At 31.2% G+C, this 27940-nt stretch overlaps 4 protein-coding genes across 7 annotated transcripts; 3 read left to right on the top strand and 1 right to left on the bottom strand.

Moving 5' to 3' along the window:
• The first annotated feature begins 5166 nt into the window (after window positions 1-5166).
• On the top strand, window positions 5167-9489 carry LOC131663888 (putative glutathione-specific gamma-glutamylcyclotransferase 2). Its single transcript, XM_058934631.1, has 3 exons — window positions 5167-5372; window positions 6272-6422; window positions 6528-9489. The coding sequence occupies exons 1-3, from the start codon at window positions 5365-5367 to the stop codon at window positions 6993-6995; spliced, it is 627 nt and encodes a 208-aa protein (XP_058790614.1). The 5' UTR covers window positions 5167-5364; the 3' UTR covers window positions 6996-9489.
• Window positions 9490-10629: 1140 nt separating this feature from the next.
• Window positions 10630-13084, bottom strand: LOC131663947 (sorting nexin-16). Its single transcript, XM_058934736.1, has 5 exons — window positions 12903-13084; window positions 12367-12646; window positions 11984-12292; window positions 11785-11909; window positions 10630-11722 (listed from the first exon to the last, which is right to left on the bottom strand). Exons 2-5 carry the CDS (start codon window positions 12640-12642, stop codon window positions 11662-11664), a joined length of 771 nt encoding a protein of 256 aa, XP_058790719.1. The 5' UTR covers window positions 12643-12646; window positions 12903-13084; the 3' UTR covers window positions 10630-11661.
• Window positions 13085-13214: 130 nt separating this feature from the next.
• Window positions 13215-16333, top strand: LOC131663948 (anaphase-promoting complex subunit 5). Of its 2 annotated transcripts, none has more exons than XM_058934737.1 (10): window positions 13215-13588; window positions 13649-13698; window positions 13764-14131; window positions 14253-14409; window positions 14489-14673; window positions 14738-14851; window positions 14923-15052; window positions 15120-15544; window positions 15622-15889; window positions 15962-16333. In XM_058934737.1, exons 1-10 carry the CDS (start codon window positions 13465-13467, stop codon window positions 16331-16333), a joined length of 2193 nt encoding a protein of 730 aa, XP_058790720.1. In that variant the 5' UTR covers window positions 13215-13464. The 2 variants fall into 2 exon arrangements, with proteins under 2 accessions (XP_058790720.1, XP_058790721.1); XM_058934738.1 differs by having other exon boundaries at window positions 13512-13588; window positions 13786-14131.
• A 1173-nt stretch (window positions 16334-17506) lies between these two features.
• On the top strand, window positions 17507-24472 carry LOC131663880 (roquin-1). 3 transcript variants are annotated; one of them, XM_058934611.1, is made up of 14 exons: window positions 17507-17627; window positions 18866-19028; window positions 19108-19318; window positions 19401-19619; window positions 19700-19875; window positions 19955-20288; window positions 20365-20781; window positions 20865-21244; window positions 21321-21535; window positions 21608-21723; window positions 21803-21947; window positions 22027-22096; window positions 22176-22367; window positions 22535-24472. In XM_058934611.1, exons 2-14 carry the CDS (start codon window positions 18867-18869, stop codon window positions 22652-22654), a joined length of 2757 nt encoding a protein of 918 aa, XP_058790594.1. In that variant the 5' UTR covers window positions 17507-17627; window position 18866; the 3' UTR covers window positions 22655-24472. The 3 variants fall into 3 exon arrangements, with proteins under 3 accessions (XP_058790594.1, XP_058790592.1, XP_058790593.1); XM_058934609.1 differs by having other exon boundaries at window positions 21800-21947; XM_058934610.1 differs by lacking the exon at window positions 17507-17627 and adding an exon at window positions 17967-18045 and having other exon boundaries at window positions 21800-21947.
• The last annotated feature ends 3468 nt before the right edge of the window (window positions 24473-27940 follow it).

Genomic DNA, 27940 nt, shown 5'->3' with positions numbered 1-27940 from the left:
TGTCACCGGTGTTCACGTTTACGTTAAAAACAAATTTTATCTGTTTATAAGATCTGTTCACTCTGCCAATAATATCCCTACAAGCACTGAAACTTGCAACCTGTACTGCAGGACCGAGGAAAACCTCGTGAAACCCAACGTCCCAAGGCAGCTTTACGAGCAGGCTTCTAACGTTGTCCACGGCCGCATCACGCCTTGCCGCATAGAAGTGCTGTAACACCACAGGTCCGCTATGACCATCTCCACCTAGATCTCGTCAAATCGCTGCTTCACGGCGGGCTGCAATATTGCACCACCATTGTAGACTGCTTCTTCAAATGGCCAGCTGCTATTCCTATTTCAGACTAGCAACCGGTGACCATTGTGTACGCATTTTGCGACCAAAGGATTTTCCTCTTTGACACGCCGCTGACGATTACGACCAACTAAAGCCCGCAATTCGAGACATCACTCGTTATCGCAATATCCAATCTTTTCGGTGCAAGTCGCGTCCAGACCACTCCAAATCATCTCCAGGCGAACGGGATGGCGAACGGTTTTTAGCCCCACGCACTTCCTATGGTCTTACTTGGCATTCGAACCAACATAAAAAAGACTTGCAGTCTTTTTCAGAAAAAAAGTTTTTCGGGAAAACGCTCCGGATACCAGGCGATTTTTTTTATTTGAAACAGTCATCCGAATGCAATAAACGTTTCCATCTTTATTGCGGAGCTCAAAACCCTTGAGTCCAAATTATGAGCTGCACCCGATGCTCGTCACACCGTACCAGTCAAACTCTTGGTCCGTGCTCGTACGTCTTCCGGATAGTGGACACCGTCAAGAAGCCCTTGCCATACGCGAAGCCACGCAAAGTTCTTAGGCCGTTCAACGACCTCATCTATGAAGTTGACATTAACGGCACTCTCAAGGTCATCTCTGTCTTCGCCCTCAAGCTCGCATATGTTGAAAGTGCAGGACACCATGCAGCTCGTTCCAAGGACATCGTTGGAACCGCATCGGTCTTGCAGCAAGTAGCCTCTGCTTTTCCGGCCCAGCAATCCTCTTCACCTTCACGGAAAAGTCAGCCAACCGATCACCACCATCGCTCAGTTTAGTTCCCCTCCAACCGGCTCTCGTCATTGATGGGAGCCTGGCCTTGAAAGCTGGTGCTCGTGTCCCGCTTCAGCTTCTAGCCGATGCAACAGCGTAATCACGATGCGTGGCGCGCCGGAACTAGTCCATTTCCAACTTCTGGACTAGTTTCAGCCTCGGGAACCTCGTTGGTCTCTGTCGGTCAGGTCTCAGCTTGTAAAGACTCGCAGGGGGCACATATATAAATAGCTGCGGCCGCCAAATCCTCTCCTTGCCTTTTTCTTCCTGATGTCTACAGTTTGACGCGAGCCCAATCAAGGAGTTAGTGTATAGCTCGCTCACACGGGAATCATTCCCGCCATCTACCTCAGCTATAAAGACCATTTTTAGCATGACGTCACAGTCTAACAGCTGCAAAGAGTGGTGGTTTGCATTGTATCTTGTGGAAGCCGATACAATCAAATTTGTTAAAAAATAATTTCGATATTAGTTTCAATAATTTTCCGATAAATAAAATGTTTACTTATTATAAAACTATAAAAAAATAAATAATAATAGGTTCGATGCAATAATCAATAAGAGGATAGATGAAGGCTAAATACACAATCAACTACTAACGTAAGGAATACAGAGATCTGACTCAATAAAGATGACAGAAATTATTCAACCTAGTCTATAAAAGGTTATCACAAATGCAAGATATAATGTAACATAATGGCAAAATATAAAATAACTTTTGATAGATTACAGTTGATTTATTATTTAGCATTCTTCAGTAATAAAATCTAAAAAAATTCGAAATAAAATCTAAAAAAATCTACAGTATTTTACATAGAAAAATTAACATTTTCTTTTCTGTTTTTTTTTCTATTATTGATATATACGGAGATACGCAAAACTGAAGGAAAGTGTCAACTTTCGGAAAAAATGCTTGTGCGCGTATCATATTTAATGAAAGCTAATAAATATTTAATGAGTGATTTAGGTAGGGGTTGTAAAAAGCTACCAAATGCTGTACTTCAAATTTCCGTGCTATTTTTTTCAAGAATTGGCAAAAGATCAAAGATGAACAAACATTTTTAGAATTTTCAATATAGAATTATTTTTCAAAAATTATGTTTTCAAAAAATAATTGGAAAATGTTTGATTGCATTCGTGACCCATACTGCTTAAAAGCTCTTAAAAAAAGTTCAATTATTAACTCAACACAATTTCAATTATCAATTGCTTGTGCGTGACGAAGCCGTAACGTCATCTCGCATTAGTGAAAAATAACTATATATATATATATATAAAATACATATAAACGAAGTGCGAAAAATAGTCAGCTTTGAAATGACTTCCAAGAAATTTAGACAAATTTAGTGACAATTTAGTTTTACGTTAAAAAAGATGTATTCTAATAAAGTGTGTAATGAATTAGTTCTTTAAATATCATAGCAGGGTACAAAAGTAAGTGTAGTTGAGTGGAAAAATAAAAAAATACTCTTGTGAATTAATTATCATGGATTATTGCATAAATTTACCAATTAAATATTTTATTTTAATCAGTGTACTGGATGATGAACTGATTGTTTCAAACTGAATTCGATTTTGTGTTTTAACAAATAAAATACCAATCAAAACATCTATAACCTATATACAAAGTATACCAAAGTATATTCACAAATAAAAAATTTAGTTCAAAAAATAAATGTGATGGTCTGAAAAAAAAAACATTTGGAGTCGTGCTTTTATTCCGGTAGTTTGTTAGTGTCTGTGTACATTTCTGTGAACAAATTGGTTATTTGTTACCATTTAATGATTAATAATTGTCATTCATTGAAGCACTAGTAATTTCAAACTTTCCTATTGCGTTATTCGTTATAAAGTTAATTTTAGAAATGTAATTCAACATTAATATAACCTGTACGTCTGTACATTTATTTTCAATATTACATTGATAACATTCTGTCAACTTCTTTAAACTTATTTATTTAAAAATAATAAACCAAAATAATAATTATTTTATTACGACAGTGCTTAAGTAAATAACTAAATTCTACCACGTTGTTTTAAATTTATAATTATATTCAATAAAGATTTGTTGCCTCATAAAACTGATAACATTCGTAACAATTGATTCGTGACAGCTTCGTACAATTAAATGAGCAATAAAAGTCAAAGCGAGAGTTAACGCGGGCGTAATGCACACCTGTCATATAGGTTGTCTGTAACAAGAAATACACGTTCAATAATACTCTTTTGCATTGTTTTTAGTACATTCATGATATGCAAAATTTTTTAGTCATTCATAATTTTACATTAATTTTTCACACATACAATTAAATATCTATACAGAGGTAGCCTTGAATTTAACTATTTTTATAATTTATGACAACGTTGGATGCTGTGGTATTTTATCTTTATAGTATTTTAATTCTTGATTGTAAAAGATATCCAATTTTTTTTGTTTATCAGATAGATATTATAGCACCTCTAATATAAAAAATATTTAGGAATTATATATATTATAGATTTTTATATTTTTCAAGTTATTTTTTGTGAAATTTCCAATGAAAAGTATCTACAATATTTTATTAGATATACAACATCTTATTTACTGTAAAAAAACGAAACGATATCAGTCGGTAAAATATAAAAAAACAGGAACCGAATGAACTTTTCAGAATTTCGTACGGATATACACTTTCGAAAGCAATTATTCAATGTATTTGATAATCATGATAAGATTTGGTATGGAATAATGAATGAGATTTTTTTAACAACTTGTTAAAAGTTTTTTCAACACGTAAGTTTTCGTTCGCTAAGGTATTCTGTAATATTTGACTGTTGAAAGAACGAAGAATGGAGCTCAGAAATTTCATTATTCAATATAAGTTACGGAAATCATTTTTTGATAAAAACGTGTGTGTAAGAAAAATAAAAGACAAATGCAATCGATCGGCATTAGCGAGGAAAATTCCATTGCGTTTTCTCTATAGCAAATAAATATAGTCTATAGCAATATAACTATAGTCTCTACAGTAATATAATCTTTATAGCGATCACGATGTCATAATTTACTATCGTTAAAAAAAAGATGGGTACCTCATTTTCAAAGCGTATCTCTTTGCGAAAAAAATCGCATAAAAAATGGATCTTGCATAGTGTTGGAGCTTAATCTACTGCTCATCGATTGATTCATCAGCATTTCATCAAGACCAATTAAAAAAGTTATGACGACAATCGGAAAGAAAAAAAAAACGGTTTTTCGCGTTATTCAAACACAGACGACTTCGCACAGCTGTTATTTAGTCAACAAAATGTGAACTATCGGGGGAAAAATGCAGCTTATAGTTCAAAGTTTTCCTGAAGCTACTGCGGTGGAATTAAAAAAATCAATTAGGTTTCTTGTAAACGAAAATTTCTGAAAAATAATTTACTTATCAATGGCCTGCTCGAATACTTTCGGATTTGATGCAAAAATTTGAAAAGCTTTTAAGCTTAAACATTTTCCATAAACTGTTGAACGCGTTACTTTCATGTTTAAATGCCAGGGTTTTAAAGTTGAGCATTGTGTTCGCAGTGCATCTTTTTCCAAAAGTACTATTTTGCCATTATTATTTTATTAAAATCATACGACTAAAATAAAATAAATGCAGCTTTGTTTTAACGAAACACTCGATTTGGAGACTTTGGCATTAAAAATTTATTAAAAAGCTCAAAAGCTTTTCAATGTTTTGCATTAAATTCAAAGGTAATCGGAGGACAAGCCATTGTCGAGACAATTTTTTAGCATAGCTGTAAACTTTAGGCAAATTTCTGAACCAAACACAAACACACCTAAAAGTATTACATCATCAAAAAGAGTAAGCCACCTAGCGCAGACGCGCGACATTTGCGAAGCGCACATGGCGCGTGGCGGGCACATCTCATAAGTACAACACACATACGTGACAGCATTGTTCATCCATGTACGATCTTATTTACGCGTGCGTATTTAATCCGCTCTTACAGGCGGAATAGAAAAAGAAAGAGAGTTAGAGAGAGACAGACCGATAAAGAGAGAGAGTGGGAGGGAGAGAGATTGGGAGGGAGAAAGAGAGCTGACGCAAGGTTACATCAGCTGCCGTGCGCGTGGGACAGCCGAGATCGCAGCCTCGCTCAAGTATTACGGTTTCTCCGTCCGCGCTAGAAGCAGCTCCGCGAGACAACTGCAGCCTAGCTGCTACTTGACGACCCAGCCACGACGGCTTCCATTTCGTGACAACAGTATTACACACTTAGGATTTAGACTTAACTAGTACAATTATGAAAAGGTACTTGTAAACTTTTTTTTTTTTGCATTATTTTAGTTTTTACGCCTTTTCGGAGAACAACGCGATATTAGTCTTACGCGCTCGCGCTCGCGACTACATTTATAGATATCTCTGTATATATATCTGTCCGCGATTTATGTTATACTTCAATTCTCATTGTTATTTCTGCGACATTGACCTTGATTTGTTAAGTCGATGTTAGGTTTGTTTAGTTCGTACTATTAGCACGGCTTTCTTCAATTATAGATAAGGGAATTAATCCGTGTTCTCATCCATATGTGATTTAGCAATCAGTTAGTAGCTGTTGCAAAATATTATCGCTGACTATTTGACAAAGTGATAATAAAAAAACAAAGAAGCAATTGCTTTCTTCGTTTATCTAAACAACGTCTGAAAGGTGACACCGATTTCACTTTTTTGTAGAAAAGCTATCTAGACGGTACTTAATCTGATGAAATTTTTCGAGTAATTGATTGTTTTTCGCGATAAGCATTGTTCATATACTTTTTTTACCACCAGTAGTAATCTCCTCATAAATTACGTTTATTCTAAAAAAATATTGCCAATAACGTTCTCAAACTGTAAATATTTTTGCTACATCAAAATTTCTTAGTACTTATACTACTGGTTGCTAAACAATTTAAAGCAAACAAGTGTATTGCATGACATACTCTAATTTCCATATGAGTTTTCTTATTTGTTTGTACTGTAATTTAATACTTTCCTCGTCACTTGTCTTTCAATATCGACAGCATTACTTAACTTTCTTATACTAGTTATAAAATACATCATGATATTTTTCCATTCGATGCAGAATGCACAAATCCTAGTCCAAAAGAAATACTTCGAACATATCTGTACGAAATGAATTTATTACTAATATTTTTTTATATTTACAGTAAACAAGAAAGAGAAATGTGGGTGTTTGGATATGGATCTTTAATTTGGAAAGCTGACTTTCCTTATGAACAGAAAGTTGTTGGACACATTAAAGGATACATAAGAAGATTTTATCAAAAGAGTACTTATCACAGAGGTGTACCTAGTCATGTAAGTGAATTGATACAAAATTAGTAAATAATATTTTTTTTAAATATAACATTACTATAAATTTAAATTACATTGAATAATTTTAATATATATTTTATTTTATAGCCTGGGCGAGTTGTCACTCTTCTCCCCTCAAATAATGCTGATGATGAAGTATGGGGCTGTGCATATAAGATAGCTGGTGAAAATGTTGAAAGTGTAACGCAGCATTTAGATTTGCGAGAAAGAGGAGGCTATGAGCGGGTTGATGTACTGTTCCATCCACTTAGACATTCTCAAATGCAAAAACAATCATTTCACTTATTTATATATATTGGCCATGAAGATAATCCCAATTTTGCTGGATATGAAGATATTGATACTATAGCTGGACACATAGCTGAATGCGCTGGCGCAAGTGGACATAATACTGAATATTTATATAATTTAGCAACAGCAATGCGAAGTATTGCTCCAAAAGTACATGATGACCATTTGTTTGACTTAGAAAATGCTGTTAAACGAATAGAGTTGCTAAAGAAAAAGAAAAATTTAGAATTTGATCGACATAATCATAATATAGTCGTAAATTAAAGAGGTTTATTAAATTAGTTTTTTTCCATGAAATTAAGCTAATTAATTTTTAATGTATAAATTTATTAACTCACATATTTATGACTGAACAGGAATTTAGAATTAGCATTTGCCATAACCATCCTTAATTACTTTAATTTGATTATTATGTATTTTATAAATATTTTTATCTATTTCATAAGGACAAACTTTTAACTTTAGTAGAGATAGAAAGCTCATAATGTTATGAGAGAATTAAATTTTTCACATTTCTATAGCAGTGAGAACACAAAGAATTAGAAAGTTAATTGATTTTACTTAGTAACATTTTGACTTCTGTTATTGACCATTAGTGTTGAAAAATAAAAAAAATAGTATTTGAATTATGAATACAATTTTATCAATGATTAATTTATAAGTTGTGAAAATAAGCTTTGACTTATTGCTTAAGTATGTTTATAACTATCCAATAATAAGTCAATCAACTATTCCATATTTGTACTGTTATGAACGTTAGACAAATTGGACCAGATGATATTTAATGACGCCATAGATTGTAAATAGAAATACATTTTGAAGTAAATGATATAAAGAAGTGACATAGTTTTTACTGCAGTCAGTTGGATTGTTTTTAAAAAATAATTTTATCACTGTAAATAACATATTTACATAAAATATTGAAGTAATGTTTGTGATATGGAAATTGTGATATTTGGATTCATTTTGAGTAAAAAACTAAATTAATATATTAAATATCTTTTATATCAACTTATATTTTAAATTTTATTGAAGAAAACTAATCTAAATTAAAACTAGTCAACTGGTTTTTGTTATTAATAGCCAGTACTTATTACTATCTGCAAAAAAAATTCAACATGTAAATTATTAAATGAAAGCTTTTACTTCAAATTCGCCTATATGACTGAAACTTAATTTGATATTTATTTAAACAATGGTATATGGTTTTTTGAAGTTTTCTAATAACAAAGCAATACAATTTGAGTAGTTGCAGTCAAAGATAAAACATTTTTTAAGTGATAATGTTCGTTAAGAAAATAAGATAGACAATTCTGTAGAAACGACCGACGTCAATAGAACGTGCTGTTGCGTGAGAGCACGACCAGTAATCAGCTGAGAGCAATAACACGCGATATGCTGATCAACTGTATATATATATTAAATATATAAATATGTCGTGTATACCAACCAACAGTATGTTTATCCACATCCCTAAAGTAAATAAATATATGTCTATACTTCAAGCGCATTTCTTGAAATGCATATATATACTCTGAACTACTTTTGACGATTATACATCGATGAGGTGTCATCGTTATAATAATTATAACGATTATACATCGTTCGGTGACGAGATTAGGTCAAGTACATATTTTGGCAATTTGTGCCTCCGTATTTGCTAGAGAAAAACTATTTGATGCTATCGATGCTTTATCATTGAAAATAATGTTGATTTTGAACTTCGCGGATAACTAATTTTAAGATATAACATATATTTAGACTTGTGAAGCTGACGCCCAAAAAATTTTTTTAAACATATTTTTGAGTTTTCATGAGTTAAAACGTTTTCTCCCTTTTTCCGGATTAAGTCTACGCTTAAAATTTTATTTCCGGATTTTCCGTTTTTAAGAAAATTGCTAAAAAAAATCAGGCGTTCGGACAACGCGCAATATGCATTGAACATTTTTCTCCTGTTTAAAAAGAAATAATTTCAATAGCGGATGATAGCTCCTTATTCCCGGATTACAAAACAATTTTCCTTTTGTCGATTTTCTATCCAAAATTGAGGAAAATGTAAAGATTAGTAATATGCGGCAGTTAGTCGATAAAACAGGTCAAATATTTGCTAATCACCAGATATCATGAGTTCTACAGTGCGTAACTTAAGACTGTAAATTTATTATTATTTAAATTTATGTAATGTAATTTCAATGCATGTTGCGCGCTGTCCGAACGCCCGATTTTTATTCGCAATTTTCTTAAAAACGGAAAATCGGGAAATAAAATTTCAAGCGGAGACTTAATCCGGAAAAAGGGAGAAAACGTTTTAACTCATGAAAACAAAAATATGTTTAAAAAAATTTTTTGGGTGTCAGCTTCACAAGTTTTCTGCGCATGTGGTGGTACAAAATCATGATTCTGGCGCGAATGTATTTGAAAATCATGATTATGACGTAAGAATTTTTTATTGTTATAAAAAGAAAACTAAGAGATTATTATTTTAATTTAATTTATACCATCCAAAAATAAGTTTACTATTTTTAGATGGTACATATTAAATCTAAACTAATTTACTGTCATTTTTTATGAAAATCAATTATTTTCATACCAGGGTCTACCCGATTTCAGATCAAAGAAAATTATTACATATATTTTATGTAGAACTTGTTTTCTTCAATAAATTTTATATTTTATCATTTCATAAGGCTTTGGAGTAATCTATTTGAGTTGAATTTTAAGTGTTATAAAATATTAGTTTATTATAATGAAAAATATTACAGAGAAGTAAAAATAAGTATTGTTCGATAATTATGGTATATTTTTGTTTTTCCTTGTATACACATCCCACTTTCTAAAATAATAGTTAATATTTCGAAACAATCTTTTTTACCATAAGTTGTTGTTGTAATCATCAATCATCAATTAAAAAAAACTCACCATTTCTGGGATCATGGTCCGGTCTTCAACAAGGAGGACGTTTTGTATTCAACCTGAATATTTTTTATAAATGTTCACAAATATCTTTGGAATGATTTAACTAATTGCAATGGGAGATGGGTTCATTTAAAAGGGTCTACTTCCGAGATTACTTCATTTCGTTTGGACTCGATTGAAGTATAACTTCGCGAGTAATAGAAAAAAATGAATTTAAAAACGGTTCTTTTAAGTTAATATTGATTTTAATAAATCTTCTTTGCATTGAAAATATTACACATACGAAAAAAGTGTGTCAGACGTGAAACTAATATTTTATATATATTATTTATACTTGATATTAACTAATATTTTAATACTAATCAACGCGTCTTGATTAGTATTATATAACTTTTGTCGTGTTGTATCGCTTCATCAGATTTCATTAACATTTTTCGCGGTATATTATCTACAAAGTATAAAGAATTTAGTTATATAAAATTTACTTGTGTATTAAGATGATAAATATTAAATCATGTTATCCGATACCACTATATTAGAATTTAAAATAATCAAAATATTCTATAACGAAAAAAAATTAATAAATTCATCGATGGTTTTAGGAATAAAAAATATAGAAACATTTATTAGATATAAAATGTTTGTGTAACTTGAACATTTATTTTTAGAAATTTAGACCTTTTTGTTTCTGAAAATAATAAGTAAGCTGTAATATAATTCACGATATTTAATATAAATTATATGAGATGAAAAAATGTTGGTATTTAATGTTCATATCAGTTATATTTTGTTTTTACGTAAGTAGGTATTTTGGAGGTCAATTACGAGAGGAAAAGAATGACGTCATGAATTGTAATAACAAAAGTAATTTTTACTTTCATAAACAATTTTAGGATATTTATATATACATTTAATAGTATATATCAATTTTATATCAATTTTTCTGTATATGGTTTAACATTTTTACAATTGAACCTGCTTCCTTACTACGATAACAATATATATATATATATATATAATATACGCATTTACTCTTCAAATTAAAAAAAAAAAACATACAAATATCCATCTCACGGTTTTATTAAACGTATAGATTCTTCTTAAAATATTTTTATAAATTGATGTATTAACGAATATAAAATTTACGAATTTATTATATTTTTATATCATAGACTCATACATTATTTTGAAAGTCAGGAAGGCTAATTTGGTAAATTTGTATAAAAATATACAATCATTATTTTACATCTTTGTCTCTATCTAGCAACAACCATCACTCAAAGCTATAGGTAACAAAATAATTATCCTCTAAGTTTCAAAATAAAATCAAAGTGAATGCACTTAAACTTGAATTGTAAGTTTAATCTCTTAATATTGTTTGCATAACCCATTTCCTTATTAAAACCAATCATTTACAATATAATTTGACAAAAATTGATGTGAAATAGGTGAGTCCCTCTTAAATTAAATCAAATTCTCTTTCTAAATTATAAATGCTCTATACAAATACTGTATTTGCCTGGTGAGGCCGTAAACATGGGCTGTGAAACGTTGTGCAATTTACAAAGAGGATTTGATTTAATTTGAGAGGGACTCACCCATTCCACAACGATTTTTGATGAATTATTGTATAATGAAAGATGCTAAGATGCTAATGATAATATAATCACTTACAAAATAGTTACCATTGATGTAATACATACAGTAATATATTTATAAGGCTATATTAAAATGGTACTGAGATTCATTTCATAAACCCTTTCTAAAGGCAGTGTTACATACGGTCTCAGTTATTGTTTCATCAGTATTGATGAAACATTAATCGTTTTGTTGAGAGTGCAGAATAGATATAAAAAATACTAAGCTCAAAGTCTAAGACCATAGGATTTGTTTGCAAATCTGTTTGAAAGCTATTCTTCATTCCTTTAATAAATTATTTTAAGAACTTATTGCATCTTACAGACTTTCCATTTGCATTTTGAAATGCTAGTAGCAAATGTCATATATTATTCTGCTAAGTTTCTTCAGTAGAATAATTGTTATTTGCACCACACTTTGGACAAGTTTGAGACTCACTGAAATTCAATGACAAAAAATAACTTGAAGAGTTTTTTAAGATTATAAAATATATTTTTACCTCATTAAATGAAGTTTTTTTCTCATTTCATTACAGAGATTGGATTCTGTTGCAAGAGCAGTTTCTCTTTCTCTTAATTGTTGTCTCAGGTGATAAATTGTGTCTTCTAAGGCTTCAAAAATTGCCTAAAAAACAGAACAACGTTAAAGAATACTATAAAAATATATTTTTAATTGAATGGAACAAATGTTTCTCTTACTCTAGATTCTTCCACGGTATCAGATAAGGCAGGAGGTTCATCAAGACAAAAGAATTCTCTGACACAATTTAGGTTAACTAAATCTGAACTATTTAACAGCCCATTAACAAAGGCTTGAAGTCCCCTTATTCTTTCCTCAAGAAAGCTTGGAGCAAAGTTATCTCCTAACCACTTTTTTCTAGGTAATGATAGATGGGAAATAGAAGCTTTTTGTCTTTTAAGTTGAGTATACAAGCGAACAAAATCTGTATATCTACGAAAAACAAACCAGCAGTCTCCATTTTTCAATTCTACTCTCAACTTATATACCTGTAAAAATGTATTTCATGTTACATTCATTTTAATGATTATTTTGAATATTCATATTATTTGAAAATTCTCACTGTGAATCTAGCTCTTTCTTCCATAACTTCATATCCTACAATAGGTATCCTTAAATCACTTTCACAAGGTATAACTTGAAATTCAGAGTTTCCATTTTGACTTTCTTCATCTGTATAATCATATCGCTGAACTGTGTATGAATTAGAGTTTTCAGAATACGTAGAATCAGGACTATCCAAGTCACGAGCATTATTTGACTGTTGAGGTCCTTTTGCTTTACTGATAGCCAAAGTAACTTCACTGACACATCCAATACTTGCTTCAGAGCTTGACATTTTACTACAAAAATAAATGTTCATACCTATAGGAAATCTTGCAAGTGCATAATATAAACTTGACCCAATCTTGTACATTTTAATAGTGAATTATAATAATCTTATTAGAAAATAAGAAGATAAGTTTATAAAGAGATTGAGCTTTGGTTTATTAAATTTTAGAATTTTTCACATGCTACCGTGAGTGAAAACACATAAATAATGTTTTTCAACTAAATTTATAAACAATATTAAAATACAAATGCAAATTCGATACTAACCTTGATAAAACTGCTTTACGAATAGATCAACGAAATTTTAAAAATTTTCGTATTAATCAATCATTCAAAATTTATAGCATGTTTATTTCGAACATAAGATAACATTTTAAAACAATAAAATAAAGAGGAAACAATAATAATAGCAGCTGGCATTTAACGTTTCGTTTAACCTCAAATGATGAAAAAACACGAATTTTTTTTACGGTTTTCTGAAATGTTGATAATACAGGGTGCTTTATTACCATTGCTTGCACAAAAAAGATTTTAAATAAGGTTAGGATGCCTATGGATACGTTTGGGGTATTTGTGAATATTTATTTTGAAGGACAAGAGTGATTTTTCTGATTTCTTTTATTGTCTATATTTTTTATTTTACTGCATGCAACAAATGCAAAGAAGAAAACTTCTAAAATATATATAAAATTAATTACCGACAAACCAATTTTTTAAAAAGACTTGTTATCTGTGGCAATATGTAATTTAAATATTTTTAAAGAAATATTTAATTTTTACAATATTGTGCAGATATTAATTTGTTTCACGTGAGTGATATAGAGCAAAAATGAATCGAGAATTTTCAAGTCTTGATGGACCCATCAAGAAAAGTCACAGAGAATATTTGACTCCGTACAAAATCACAACTCTTATGTTTATTAAAATCTACTGTTCTGTTACAAGAAACAAAGGTAAATCCTTTAAATTAATCTATGTGAAATATTTCAAATAAATATTACATTTATTTCTAGTTGTCGAAGAAAGAAAAGATTTCTGCATTGTTGCTTTAAAACTGATACAGGTATGTTAGTCACACTAACAATCATTGTTCATTTTTCCTTTTATAAAAAAAAGTTATGTTTACAGTCACCTGATATGGATTGTAAAGATCTATTTAAGATTCTTAATTCTTCTGAATACACTCTAAATCATTTCAGTCATGAACTTGAGTTAGATTTGAATGTTACAAAAGAAGGAGGTGTAAAAGAAATTCTAGACCTCTTTGATGATTTAGAAAAATCGATGAAACCTATGTCAGATCCTTCTAGCCTTATTTTATTGAACAAGCAATCAGTACTTGGATTATATGTCAGAAGAGCAATTATAATGTTTCAAAAATTAACTTTCCACAGAGTGGTTGCACTTTATGAACAATTTAAAGATTATGTAAATGATTGCTTAGACATTACTCATTCAATTAATGAAACAACACTAGATGAAGATATTCCTCATAAGTATGATTTTATAATTTGATATAAAATTAACATTATTAAGTTTTTTTTCAATTTATCTCTTAATGTAACATTGTTAATTAATTTAATAATTGATCAAATTTTTTCTTTTATATATTCTTAGATTCAGCACTAAAGTATGGGGAGGAAGACAAGCGGAACTGCTTGTTGCACAGCAGGCTCAAGCTTTGCTCACTGATGAACATAAAGCACTTCCCCCAGCAGAGCTACAAGCTCTTGTTAAGGACTTGTTAAGTTGTAGTCCATACTATGCTGAGGCAGTAAGTTTAAAAAATACATATTCTATCAACAATAGTTTGTTGTTGAAAAAAATTAATTTTATAATAATTTCTTTTGCAGCATTATCTAAGTTATCTCAACTGTTTGAGGGTTAATGAATATACTGGAGCATTGCATAGTTTATATCATTGCTTTGATAGACTGACACCTGTGGATAGTAGTCCTCGGTTAAATGAAGATAAACTAAGGTCATTTCGATATGCTGCTTTAAATCTAGCTGCACTTCATGCACAATTTGGATACAAGTAAGCTATCTTTTTATTCGTCTTATATAAAAGATTAATTTATTTAAGAAATGTTATTTTTCAGAAAATTGGCTCAATTGGCTTTAAAGGAAGCAATAATGTTAGCTCAGGAAGCAGGGGATAATGTTTGCTTACAATTGGCTCACTCATGGAATTATTATTTAACTGATAAAAACAAGTAAATTTTATGAATTTACAATCAAAATAAAATTTAAGTTTCCTGTACTAACTGTAATAATTGATTTACAGAGGATCTCTAATTGAAAGATCAATTACAAAAGCAACTGAGTTAGGCATGACTCACACTGCAAGCCTAGCACTGATTGCTTCTGCTCATGAAGCAGCAATGGAAGGAAAAAGTCCTCATATTGTATTTGAGGTAAAGCATTATCAATTGGAATAAATTTTCATCTACTAGCAATCTGACACTAGTATTAATGTTATAGACTCTCACGAAATCAGATTCTCTCAACAGTCAACACACAATGATTGATTTGATGTCTATGATATATGCCGAAAAAACAGCATTGTGGGCTTATTACGGGAAAACAGAGATGGCTTCCGTCTGTGCACAATTGTTATTGCTCTTCAATTCAGGTGAAAAGAAACAGCCAATGTTTAATGGTGAATCGACTTGTCAGGCTGTCGTTACAATTGCTAATATTTTACATGAAATGGGAGAATATGTATTAGCTAGTGTTGTTTTATCACATGCAAAGGAGAGATTTCCCAATCAACCTAGCAGCAGAATATGGGCTCTTAGCGAACTATTACAAGAATTTTCAAAACTGTTGAAAAATGAAAAGTGGTCAGCAGCTGAGCGGATAGCCGATCAAATGTCCAGTTTGGATCCTATAGAAAGTAAATTCAGGTATATTGAAATCGCGACGTGATTATAATGAAAACTGAAGATAGATCATTCATTGACCAATAAATTTTTGATTACAGAATGATAGAAGTATTGTTTGCAAAGCATGATTTTCCTAAAGCTATAGATTTAGCTTACGAACTAGATGAAATGGAGAACATTACAGCGCAACAAAAAGTCAGAGCAAAGCTTCTCATAAGTCAAATAAAATGCGGCTCCTGCGAAGCTGGCACTGAGGGATCAGCAACATCTTCTGTTTTACTCTTATGCTCTGCATTAGACATAGCAAAGAAAGCACACTTGTCGTATTACGAAGCGCTAGTCAAAATGTATATGGTCAATGTACAGGTGAACTTAATTTCTATAATGAACATAGAATTGTTACTTTTTAAACAATCTAAATAATCTCTTTATTTGCAGTTATTATTGAGAATGCCCTATCAAGCACTGAGAAACTTGCAAGAATCAATCATTCAAATATTAGCGAACGGCGGATTGTACGATCAAGCTCGAGCATACGTCACTTACGCTAAGTGTTTATCAGCCAATGCAGCAAATCAACCAGAAGATAATAGGAGGGTAATGCTACATGAAGCTATAAAGCAGTTGTGCAAAGCCAAAAGTTTATTCGAAAAATTAGAAGCCAACGATAGATTGAAGACCACGTTGTATTTTTTGAGCCGTTTGTATCACGAGATCGACATGCACGAGGAACGCAATATGTATGCCTTTGAGTTCAAACAACTCGATCATCAATTTCCCACTGAAAAAAATTACATATATATTTTTTAAGATGCGTTTTTTATACAAATAAATTGATTTTCTTTTTTATGAAAAATCTCGTCATCTGTTGCATTGTTTTTATTTCAATTTGAATCTAAAAATAATGTTAGTACTCTATCAGTTTCAGCTACACTAAAGATTTACTGGCCTGCAAGCGTGTTTTAATTAAATTATAACATCAAGTTGACACTCTTTGATTTGTAGTCTTCGTGGTCAATGAGAACATCATCTCCATCATCGTAGAAATGATTTTCCCACTTACTTGATATATTATATTTTTGGGTTTTCTCGTGTTGATATTGAACAATGTCATGGTCGGAAAATTTTTATATAGTTCATCAACCCCTTGACTTACTTCAAACAGTTTTCATAAGAGAAATTAAAAATTAGATTGCAATTAGTGGTGTCAAGAATCGTTGATTTTATTTGTACATCTCGATCAATGGTCGTTGCCGAGTTGAGCAAGTAAAACATTAGATTGTATTTAACCATACAATCCGGTCGTCAAAATACACAAACATTTTTATGATTGATTAATTCGACTAGTTAAACTTGAACTTTAAGAAATAAACATTTATAAATAAAAAAAATATTAACTAGATTATTTATGACGATTTCAGGTATGATTAATCTGTTACACGAAATTTTAATAATTACATTCATTTTGTGCAACAATCATATAAATATACATATGCATTCATATAGAAGATCCATAGTTACTTAATAACGATCTAATGATTAATAATGAAAACTATTGTATAAAATTTATACAAATTTATTTGTTATAGTTCTATAGAAATTAGAACAGATAAGTGACACTAATACTGTGTTGGAAATAACTGTGGATGCAGTTGTTCGAGCTGCTAATAAAAAAATATTTTTATTATTAGTAGCTTTATTATTCGAGTTTCAACAATGTTCTGTTTTAATATTATTTTAGGATATTTTGAAGCAATCGTTATTATAATAATTGAAAAAGCACAATCACTGCGCAAGTTCGAATCTGAAAAGAACTTATGGAACACTATTATCTAGATAAGATAATCTGACAGTTACTAGCGCCATCTCTAATAGGGCAGGCTATTCAAATGCTCGGCAGATTGTTCTGGCAGCTATGAGAAAATGACGTGAGCAGAGCAGATAATCGTCGTGTCGTTATCTTGCTCACTCTGCTCCCGAAAGGGAGAACATACACGCAGTTGATATTGCACGACGTTCACGTTTCATTCGACAGTCCGAACTACGTGCGCTCGGTCAAAGTGATTTATTAATTAATGTGATGTTTTCTGTAGGCAAAAACGAGGTAAGCCGTAGCCACATTTACATCGATAAAAATGTTAGTTGAGCAAGTGAAAAGACAGAAAAAATTGATAAGTTTCATGTTGTTTTTTTCCGTACTCTCTCTATTTCTCCTGTCTCTCTCTTTCTCTCTCTCTCTCTCCTCTCCTCTCTCTCTCCTCTCTCTTCTCTCTCCTCTCTATCCTCTCTCTCCTCTCTCTCCTCTCTCTCTCTCTCTTTTTTTTTCGTTTCCTCTCTTGATGTGCGCGGATGAGAAAGTGAGTAATCGTGTTGTGTGCGCGGACAATGTGACTTTTTTTTTCTTTATTGCGCCATGAGTTCCTGACGTCTAAGGCTGCTTTGCTGGGAGTGTCTGTGTAATTTAACGCGGACGGACTTCCAGATGCGAAACCAGCAGTCTTACCGTGGGTGGGATTTTCTAGGTCTCTTTCTTATATTAGTGACGTGTTTTCTTTGGGAAAGTCCGATAATTTTTTCATCGATTCTCAAAACGCCAGTCACTAAAAGCTTGAAACACGTTTTATTGATAGCTCGCTCACTCGGTTGTTTTTTCAATTAATCGGTACGCGAGATAAGCAGTTTTTTTGGTTTATTTTCCAAATCATTGTCACTGATGAATTTGACGATACAAATAGTCCGTTTCGGATTTTCATTTGAAAAAAACATTGACGTTACGTTGAAAATTGAAAAGATTTGGACGTGTGGGTGTTGTGCAGTCACGGATTTCACTGTAGGCATTGCACATATGGCCTGCTCTACTTAATAAAAAAGTAACCAATGTTATTGAAAATAAGCTATTGAGAATTTTCCAAAGACAGTTAACATCAAATGATTTTATTCTGGGAGAAGCTATATAACTTGTTTCTGCTGGTTGATGGGTAATATTTTGAAATAAGCTGGCTATTTATAAATACTATGTGTGATACCACCTCATTTCAGTAAAAAAGTATAGATCAGTAATTCAAAAATTTTCATAACATTTTTCTAAGAATAAAAGTTTTATGAACAATCGTGAAATAATTTATTATTATACAATTTTATGTAAAAGTAAATTTTCATTTCAAATTTCATTAGTAGGATGAAGTTAATACCACCAATAGATGCAATCTTCTTATTATGATATAGAACAAGTAACTCAGTTTGTAGTCACTGTTTGTAAAGCTACATTAAATCACTTTAAACAAGTCATACATATGTTTATACAATATTTTATTAAAAATATATATCCATCTAATTTTACAGAATGCCAATACAGGCACCACAGTGGACTGAATTTCTTTCTTGTCCTGTTTGTTGTCATGACTTTGATGTGGCTATTCGTGGTCCCATATCCTTAGGATGTGGACATACAATATGCCGAACATGCTTGGCCAACTTACACCGAAAACAATGCCCCTTTGATCAGGTTTGTCGAGCACCTTAATCGCTATTTCCATTTATAGAGTTTAAGAATAATCTATTGTATATTTTTTTGTAACCTTTAGAGTCCTATCAACACAGAGATCGAGAAGTTACCAGTAAACGAAGCTCTACTGCAATTAGTGGGCAATTCAGTGCCAAGCAACAATGCATCAACAACATTTCAATCACTTTTATCCCCTGAAGATTTCACTCACTACTTGGTGGCCAAACGTTGTATTGAGGAACTTGCACTGTACCTCAAACCATGTCAAGCAATGCCAAACAATGCGACCGGTAATTAATCTGTCATTAAATGAATATTTTAACTTATTTATGATTTTAATGTATTTAATATATATTATAAATTTTTTTTTAGGTATTGGTTTAGTATCTAGACCAATGCAAAGAAAACTAGTAACTCTGGTCGGATGTCAACTGGTAGAACCAGAGGGTAGAGCAAGAGCTGTCAGAGCAGCAAGAAGCTTAGGTGAAAGATCTGTCACAGAATTAATTCTGCAGCATCAAAATCCACAGCAGTTGAGTGCCAATCTTTGGGCTGCTGTTAGAGCGAGAGGATGTCAATTTCTTGGACCTGGTACTGTAAACAATAAATTAAAAGCTTGATTATAAATTAAACTATTAGCTTAATGATTTCTACCGATGCTTTTCACTCAGGTATGCAAGAAGAGGTGCTAAAACTCGTGCTTTTGGCTCTCGAGGACGGCTCTGCTTTATCGCGAAAAGTATTAGTCATGTTTGTAGTGCAACGCCTCGAGCCTCATTTTCCTCAAGCTTCAAAGACCAGTATAGGACACGTAGTACAGTTGCTCTACAGAGCCAGTTGTTTCAAGGTACGTCTGCATCGCACAATTTGAAAATGTCATGTTTAATCATAAATTCCAAAATCCATTTAATGACTTTTTTGTGTAGGTATCAAAGCGCGAAGGCGATTCATCGTTGATGCAATTGAAAGAGGAATTCCGTACATATGAGGCGTTGCGTCGCGAGCACGATGCTCAAATAGTCCAGATTGCCACCGAAGCTGGACTAAGAATTGCTCCAGATCAATGGTCGGCATTGCTTTATGGCGATACCAGTCACAAATCCCATATGCAAAGTATCATTGACAAACTACAGACACCTCAATCGTTCGCCCAAAGTGTACAGGAACTTGTTATTGCTTTGCAAAGGACACCGGATCCTGGACAACTAAGCAATTTGAGAACGCATTTAGAATTGTTAGCAGCTATTGATCCCAGTCCAGGTAGCCAAAAAAAACTTTTTGTTTATAAATTTTTATCTCGAAAAATACTGCAAAATAACGATTTCAACTTTTACAGAATTAGAGCCACCATGTTGGGCGGAATGTCGTGCAGCTTTGGAAGCAATAAAGATCGTAGTGACAGCACTTGTAGAATTCATTCAACAACATGGTAACCGTAAATCTCAGGATGGTCCTCACAACACTGGTCAATCCAAGTACAAAGTCAGCATGTGTCGGGATTTAGCTTTGCGTGGTTCGTGTCCACGAGCAAGCAGTTGTACCTTTGCTCACAGTGATCTCGAGCTTGACAAGTACCGTTCAAAGAATCGCAAACTTGGTCCTAGAGTAAATTTGTCACTCAATGGAACTGCTGATGGAAAGAACGAGAAACAGCTGGTTGTTACGACTGGCATTGGAGTTGGTAAAGGATTCAAACATTGCAAAGATGTTGTTAATAATTTTAACAAGAATCATGACAATTCGCATAGAGATAGTAAGTATACTCAAGTAAATTTCGTAAAAATGTTAAAAAATCGAATTTTTAACTATTATTGTATAAAAATTATTTATTTGCAGCTTTCAACCAGCTACACAAGAACAATCCAGTACAGCAATCGCCAATCAATAACGATAACTTCATTGGTTCGCTGACTAACTATATGTTACCTGGAGCACAAAATGTATCGCGTTTGATACCTCAAAAAGATATTCAGTGCGGACATTACATCATGTCCGCAGGTAGTGGCCCGTTGGATTATGCAGCGGCAAATTTACATTTGTGGGATCCATCACAAGTCGCCCCCGCGATGCAAAACGTCTATCCTAACAACAATAATAACAACAAAAAACAGAGAACAGCAGCTAAAACGCTTGCCGTGCTATTGCAACGTAGGATGGAGATAATTAATCAGTTGGAGAATCTTGTTGGCAAACAGACTCCTACTCAAATGAAAGCGGTAAGTGCGTGAGACTAATTATTTATAGGTAGAGAGCTGTGCAAGCAATTACAAATATGTTTTTATTATGTTCTAGAATTTTTATGATATTCAGAATGATCCTTTTAATTCGAATCATTCGATTTGGACTAATGCTGCTGCTAATCAGACGACCCAGACTAGTAATATTAATTTTGCTAACAATTATATTTGCAACGATCCTTTATTGTACGATGATGAATTTGTACCTTTCGACGCTTCTTCGGCTAATAAGTATGGCCCAATTTCAAGATTATCAAAATCCATCCTAAGGTGAATTGATTGATCAACGCTTTATAGTTAAACACAAATCATTATTGAATTCATTTTTAATATTACTTACAGACCGACAAACGGAGTCCAGCAAAACGGTATTTATAACGATGGAATGACTAACTCTATTTCAACACTGCGACCTGTGCCTGCGTCTAGTCCTATAAATTCTCGACTGTATAATCAACGTGAGAGTGCTCTACATTTATGGGAAGGAATAATATTTCAAGTTTGTTTTATTAAATACCATTTTCTTTATTTTAGCAGCTTACACAGCTATCGGAACTAATGGTGGAATACAGCAGATTCCAAATTCTGGTTTCAGTGATAATTGTATTACTTTGAGTCGCAATATAACCGAGACTAATTCTTCGTCAATACCAATTCCCCGCCAAGATTGCATGTCAAAAGAGTGAGTTTATAAAAATCTATTGCATTTTTAGTTGTTACTTGATGACAATACACTTTTCAAAATAATCATTTGTTTATAGCATTATAATTGAGTCACAAAAAGTTAAGCAGCAACTGAAAAATTTAGAAAAGAAAATCAATGACTTAAAGGTGAATTTCAAAATAATTAGTTTTAATTAAAATTCAAATGTTTTAGGTGACAATTTATATTATTGTTAATTTCTTACAGCTCGCCACCCAAGGAGCGACATGTACCGAAGGTGAAAGGTTAACACAGGAACTGCAAATGATTGAAGCTGGAATTCGTGAAAAAGAAAAGGATGTGTGCAATTGGAGTCCATATAGTAACACAGCATGGATTCAACCTCCTGTTAACCTAATTTCGAGTCAAAATTTGAACAAAGATTTCAAACCTGATGAGGTATGATGCAACTTTATTGTCTAAACTGATATCTAATTGTTTACATAAAAGAGTAGTCGTTGAAGCGCCACTTTTTACATTGAACTTTCTCTTCAATAATCAAGTAATAAAACGATATCGGACTATTCATTATAATGTTATACATTTCTTTCCGCTAATAATAAAAGGAGGATGCATACGAGGCGGATATTGCAAATGACATGCGGGAGTTCGAGTTACGATGGGAATCCGAGCTACAGGAGCATGAAAAGCGTTGGTCCGAGGAGGAAGAGATAAAGAAAGTGTAAAAAATTTCAACAACGTTTGCTTGCAAGCTCTTAGATATTATCAAAGTTAACTAGTACACTGTCGTACTCCGTGTTGCTATTGTTTGATTTTTATTCAACAAAATTAATATCGTAGGATGAGTTAGACGTATGTTGCACAATCTATACAGTACTGTAACAATGCGTTTCATCCGTCAGTTATAGTTAATGATAAAGGCAATTTTTTTCTTTTTTTTAATTAAAACGTTACCAATCGTATGCTATTTTTTTACAATATTTCCGTGTTATGTTTAACGCTTTTGTTTAATCATAAATCGATAACACTTCTGTTTATTTATGAACAGAGGCATTATTGAAACATTTATTAAAATGCAATCCGAAATTGTTGCAGTATTGTTCTAATAGAGTCACAATATACGCTTAGATCGAATGTTTATCAATTTTTTGTTTGTACATAGTCTTTGAAAATCGTACAGAATTTATATCATTCTAATGATATATAACCATAATTTTTTTTTTTTCGTTTCCCTTTCAAGAAAAATTTACTGCTACTCCGTCAAAGTACGAATTTTATAGGGAAAATATAAAACAACCTCAATGAGGTTAAATACCAATAAAAATTAATTTATTCGTACTTTTGACCGTAGAGTCAAGGTGTAGAACCGTAACTTAATGAAAACAGAAATTAAATATCTAAGAGAAATTGATACGTTAATGACGGTTGCATTTTAGAGTCCGGAAATTCCACAGAATTTTTTGACTTCAAAATGTCATTTGTAGTCATTGAAAAATAGTTTATAGTGTTCGAAGAAAAAATAATAAAAAATTGTTTTACATAAGCAAAACGTATACATGGGTGGCGTATATAGAAAACTCGAAGATTTGTTAAAATTTAACAGAAATTAATTGTCAATGTTTTATAAACATGGCAGAGTGTAGTATATTTATTTATATATATCTCTATGCAGGTAGGGTGAAACTCAATGGTATCGCTATGATATGTAAGGGGCGGACGATGAACAATATATATATACATATATATATGTATATATATATATATATATATATATATTATACGTTTGATAACCTGGGTCAAAAAATGGTTACGTGAAAATATATATGAATACATTTTATGTAGAAGAAAATTGGATATTAATGTTGAAAGTATAATTAGCGTACGAAGAATCAAAGTTTCTCGAGAGAAATCTTGAAATTCTATTGAAAAGTGTGCGTTATTATTTTTCCACTAATCTCATTGTAATAACTATGGAATTCATATATTTAATATAGTTTCGAAAAGATTCATATAATCAGATCTAATATTTATCTCAATTTTTGTATAAGAAGTGATTACCTTCACGATTTATCTTTAATAGACTTTTCTAATTTCAAGGTTTCAATCGTCCCGATTCAACATAAATTATTGTAATAATTACATTTATTAAAGAAATTCTTATATTATTGTAGTGAGCGATAGTCTCTATGTGGATTGGAATAGTTCTTTGGGAATTAAGCATGCTAATTTTATCACTTCCGAAAACTACATTTTACAAACATTGCCGTGAAAAAAATTTATAAATTTGTATAAAACGCATGAAAAGAAATTCAAAAATAATCATTGAACGACTGAAGTAATGTTTTGATTTTTTATTGTGCAAGCGCATGCGAAATCGAAATTTATAGATAAAGTGTGCGCTTATACAAAAGAAGGATGTGCAATGACAAAACTGTGTTTTCTTCATAATTAATAAACAGCAACGTTAATGCGAAAACGTTTTCGTCGTTTTACCGCAAAATCAGAAAGATATTGTTTACTGTGCCTAGACAACAGCAAAGCATTTCTCGTATTCTATATATATATATATATATATATATATATATATATATATATATATATATATATATAAATCAGAATATGTATATATATAGCTAAAGACGATAAACGATAAAGACTGGCAAACATAATTGCAAAAAAACAAAGAAATTACAATTATCTGTAATCTGTAATTATTACAAAAAAGAGCCCAACACAATCTTAATTGTTTAGTATTTCCTTTTTGATTGTTACATCGAAATAAAGCTATAGATTTCGTTTACGAGCGAAACGGTTTTCTACAAAGTCACATTGGCTTCCCATACGCTTACACGTATTATTTTTATGTATACTACGGGCTCTGCATTTTTGTTTCATTCATTGAAAATAGAAAATGTCGGTGTTTGTCGATCAATCGTAAATCATCAATTTGTTCGTATTATTACTTTTATTTTACGAAGGCAACCTGCATTGCTCTACGTATAAAAAAATGAATAAAAAACTGTCAGATTGGAATAGTGTTTTATTTGAATTTAGTTTGTTTTTTATATGATACATAATGTATAACCGATTGTATAATGGATTCCAGTTTTATTGGAAGTGTTGATAGACTTTTTACGAGATCACCGGATAACTGATTTAAAAAAGGCAACCGTCGATCATAAGATTATTTTTATACCCTTTCAAGAGAAACTGAGTATGTTCTGGCATAATAATTTTATTAAATTGATTTCTGCGTGCATATGATTTATCAATGTTATTATTATTTCTGAGTTTATGATTCATAGATAAAAATTTATTTATGATCAAAGAAGACAAACAGAAATGTTTTGCTAGAACTTGATTCTTAATTACTTTTTTCAAGTCGAAAGACACAATAGTGCAATTGATTTGTCGAAAATTAACTTCCTTCTTCTCTCTACAGTTCGTAACATTTTTAAAAGCTTGTATGCACTTTTGATATTATTAAATGAAATATAAGAAAACTGTGGCGCGAAGGATAAAGTTACTTATCGGTTGATTGTTTTTGCGAAAAAATAGCTTTATAGTCATAGATTGTTATAGTTCGATTTGTAATTCATGTATTTACATTTATTTGTCATCTGTAAGAATATTTTTTTTCTTTTTTAATATAAATGTTGCTTACTTTTACGCTGAATCTCTTAATATGGCATGTTACTTGGTCGCTTCACTTGCACATCTCCCTCTTTTATACCTCTAATTAACCGTGTTTTCCAAACTGTATCTACGTAAGACTTTATTGAATTCATTGTAAATTGGAAAATTATACCTCTTTAAACTTTGCTCCGCGTAGAAACAAAAACATGGTAATATTAAAAGCAAAATATTGTAATTTTTACTATTTCAAATTCATCAGTGACAAATGCTTTTTATAATCCCTTTCTCACAGAAACAAATTACTAATTGGATTTTTCAAAGATTTGCTTAGTAGTACAAATAATAATATTTTGCACAGATTTACAACTACTAGACATAATTTTTGCAAATTTTTTAACTGACATAACTGTTCATCCAGTTCACAAAGACAAAGAAAAAAATTGTGTAGCGTGTACGCCGAGTAAGTAGACTGAAAGAAGGTAGAAACAAATTATAATATTATAAATGGAGATAAAAAAATATTAAATTAAGGAGGGCTGTGTAAACAATGGGAAGTAAAAAGCGCAGCAATATTGTTTGTGCAAGCTTCAGATTAATTGCATGTTAAACATGTCACTTTATATATGTACGACGATTAATCGATACGCGTGTATCTGTGTTAATGGTATGGAAAAATAAAAAGTACAAAAAAAAAATAAAAAATACAATTAAAATAGTACTTATGAAGATCTTTTACAAGTACGCCCAAAAAAATGCAGATGCAGTTTTTTTCATTAAATGGAGACAACTGCAAGTATATAGTTAAATATATGTATTGATATTAATGACTTCATAAAAATCAGGAAGCACATCGTACGACAAGAGATAAAATAAACAAAATCACACCACCGATGAACAACCAAGTGTATTCAATTTTGTGAAAATAAAATTCAATTGCTTGTTGAAAAGATCAAATGTTTTTGAAAAATGTCGATGAGCATAAAATTCATTTTTCGCTATAAAAACATTTTTTAAACGATTTTATTTTGTATCTAGTGGAATAGAAATTGTAAAGTCAATTGTGTGATTTTTTTACCGATAGCGACGTAAATACGTACAATTTTCGTGTACAGCTTTGTCTTGTTGCGTTGGTAAAACCCTAAATTTTTTTAACATTATGACAAAAACGTAAGTCGAACTATCGTAATATTTGTAATTACAAAATGACTTTGCTAGCAGTACTTTCAACTGCGAAGACGTTTTCCTCATTAGTTGCAACTAATTTAATACGTAAATATTAATGTACTATCTTTAATATTTGTGTATTATCACTGGCTACTACGTGAACAATTAAATAAATGATTTGAATTTTAAGTAAAAAGTAAGTCATTTCGATTGTTTAATCGTTCTTTGATACTTTTATAACTTGAAAAGGGGAGTAATATTTATTCAATACTGATGTGTGTAATGAACTCGAAATCGATGTCATGATTTTTTTTTGTTTATTTAATACAGAATTGTTAACTGCAGTTAATTGAGTAGTTGTTTTTATTGTATGGACATGCAAATTTCAGTGTATTGTACATACATATATCTTTATACATAAATAAAAGTAAAATACTTCTACAAAAAAAATATCATTTCGTTTACTGACAACTTAAATTTATCTAATTATTAAGATGTTTCAGAACAAATTAATCAGAACGCGGGTTTCTTATTTCTTTGTCAAAAATATTAAGGACTTAAATGGAAAAAACTTGAAACTTGGCTAATATTACTGCCTGAATAACGAAGTTTATTATAGAGTTATTTAAAGCTCTTTAGCTTTCTTATTGTAGGTTTTTATACAATGTTGTGCCTCAATTGGATGTTGTACTTCGGGATTTCGTAATAAAAAAAAGCAATTGTAATTAACGTTTTAAAGAATTCATATGAAAGTTATCATTTCAAAAAAAAATTAATGTATACTGCTGCAGTTAAAGGGCGTTTCTATTGCACGTTTATTTATTTAGAAATTAATTAAAATATTGGAAATAATTCTTAACTTCGTATTATTGACATATTTTTCAGTGTGTAAAATGTAAATATATTTCTGCTTGAAATATTCTTTGTTCGTAAATTGAATGTTAATAAAAAAAATCATTGAGTGTGATAATATCCACACATATTCGAAAAGCTATAAAACAGTATTAAAAAATTGAGAACATAATAATTTTTAACTGTTTTTCCATCGATTTATGCGATAAATAACTTTTTCACGTCTTCACTTTTCTTTTATAAATTGTACTACGATCAAAAATGTAATATATTTATATACTCAACTTAATAACACATTAAATTTTAATTGTGTAACCTTACCGCAAATCCTAACGCAATACCTTGTTGTTTTGTTTTAT

The sequence above is a fragment of the Phymastichus coffea genome, unplaced genomic scaffold (assembly GCF_024137745.1).
Source record: "Phymastichus coffea isolate CEN01 unplaced genomic scaffold, Cenicafe_Pcof_1.1 PCOF00039, whole genome shotgun sequence".
NCBI lineage: Eukaryota > Metazoa > Arthropoda > Insecta > Hymenoptera > Eulophidae > Phymastichus > Phymastichus coffea.
This window is presented reverse-complemented; position numbering and strand designations above follow the sequence as displayed.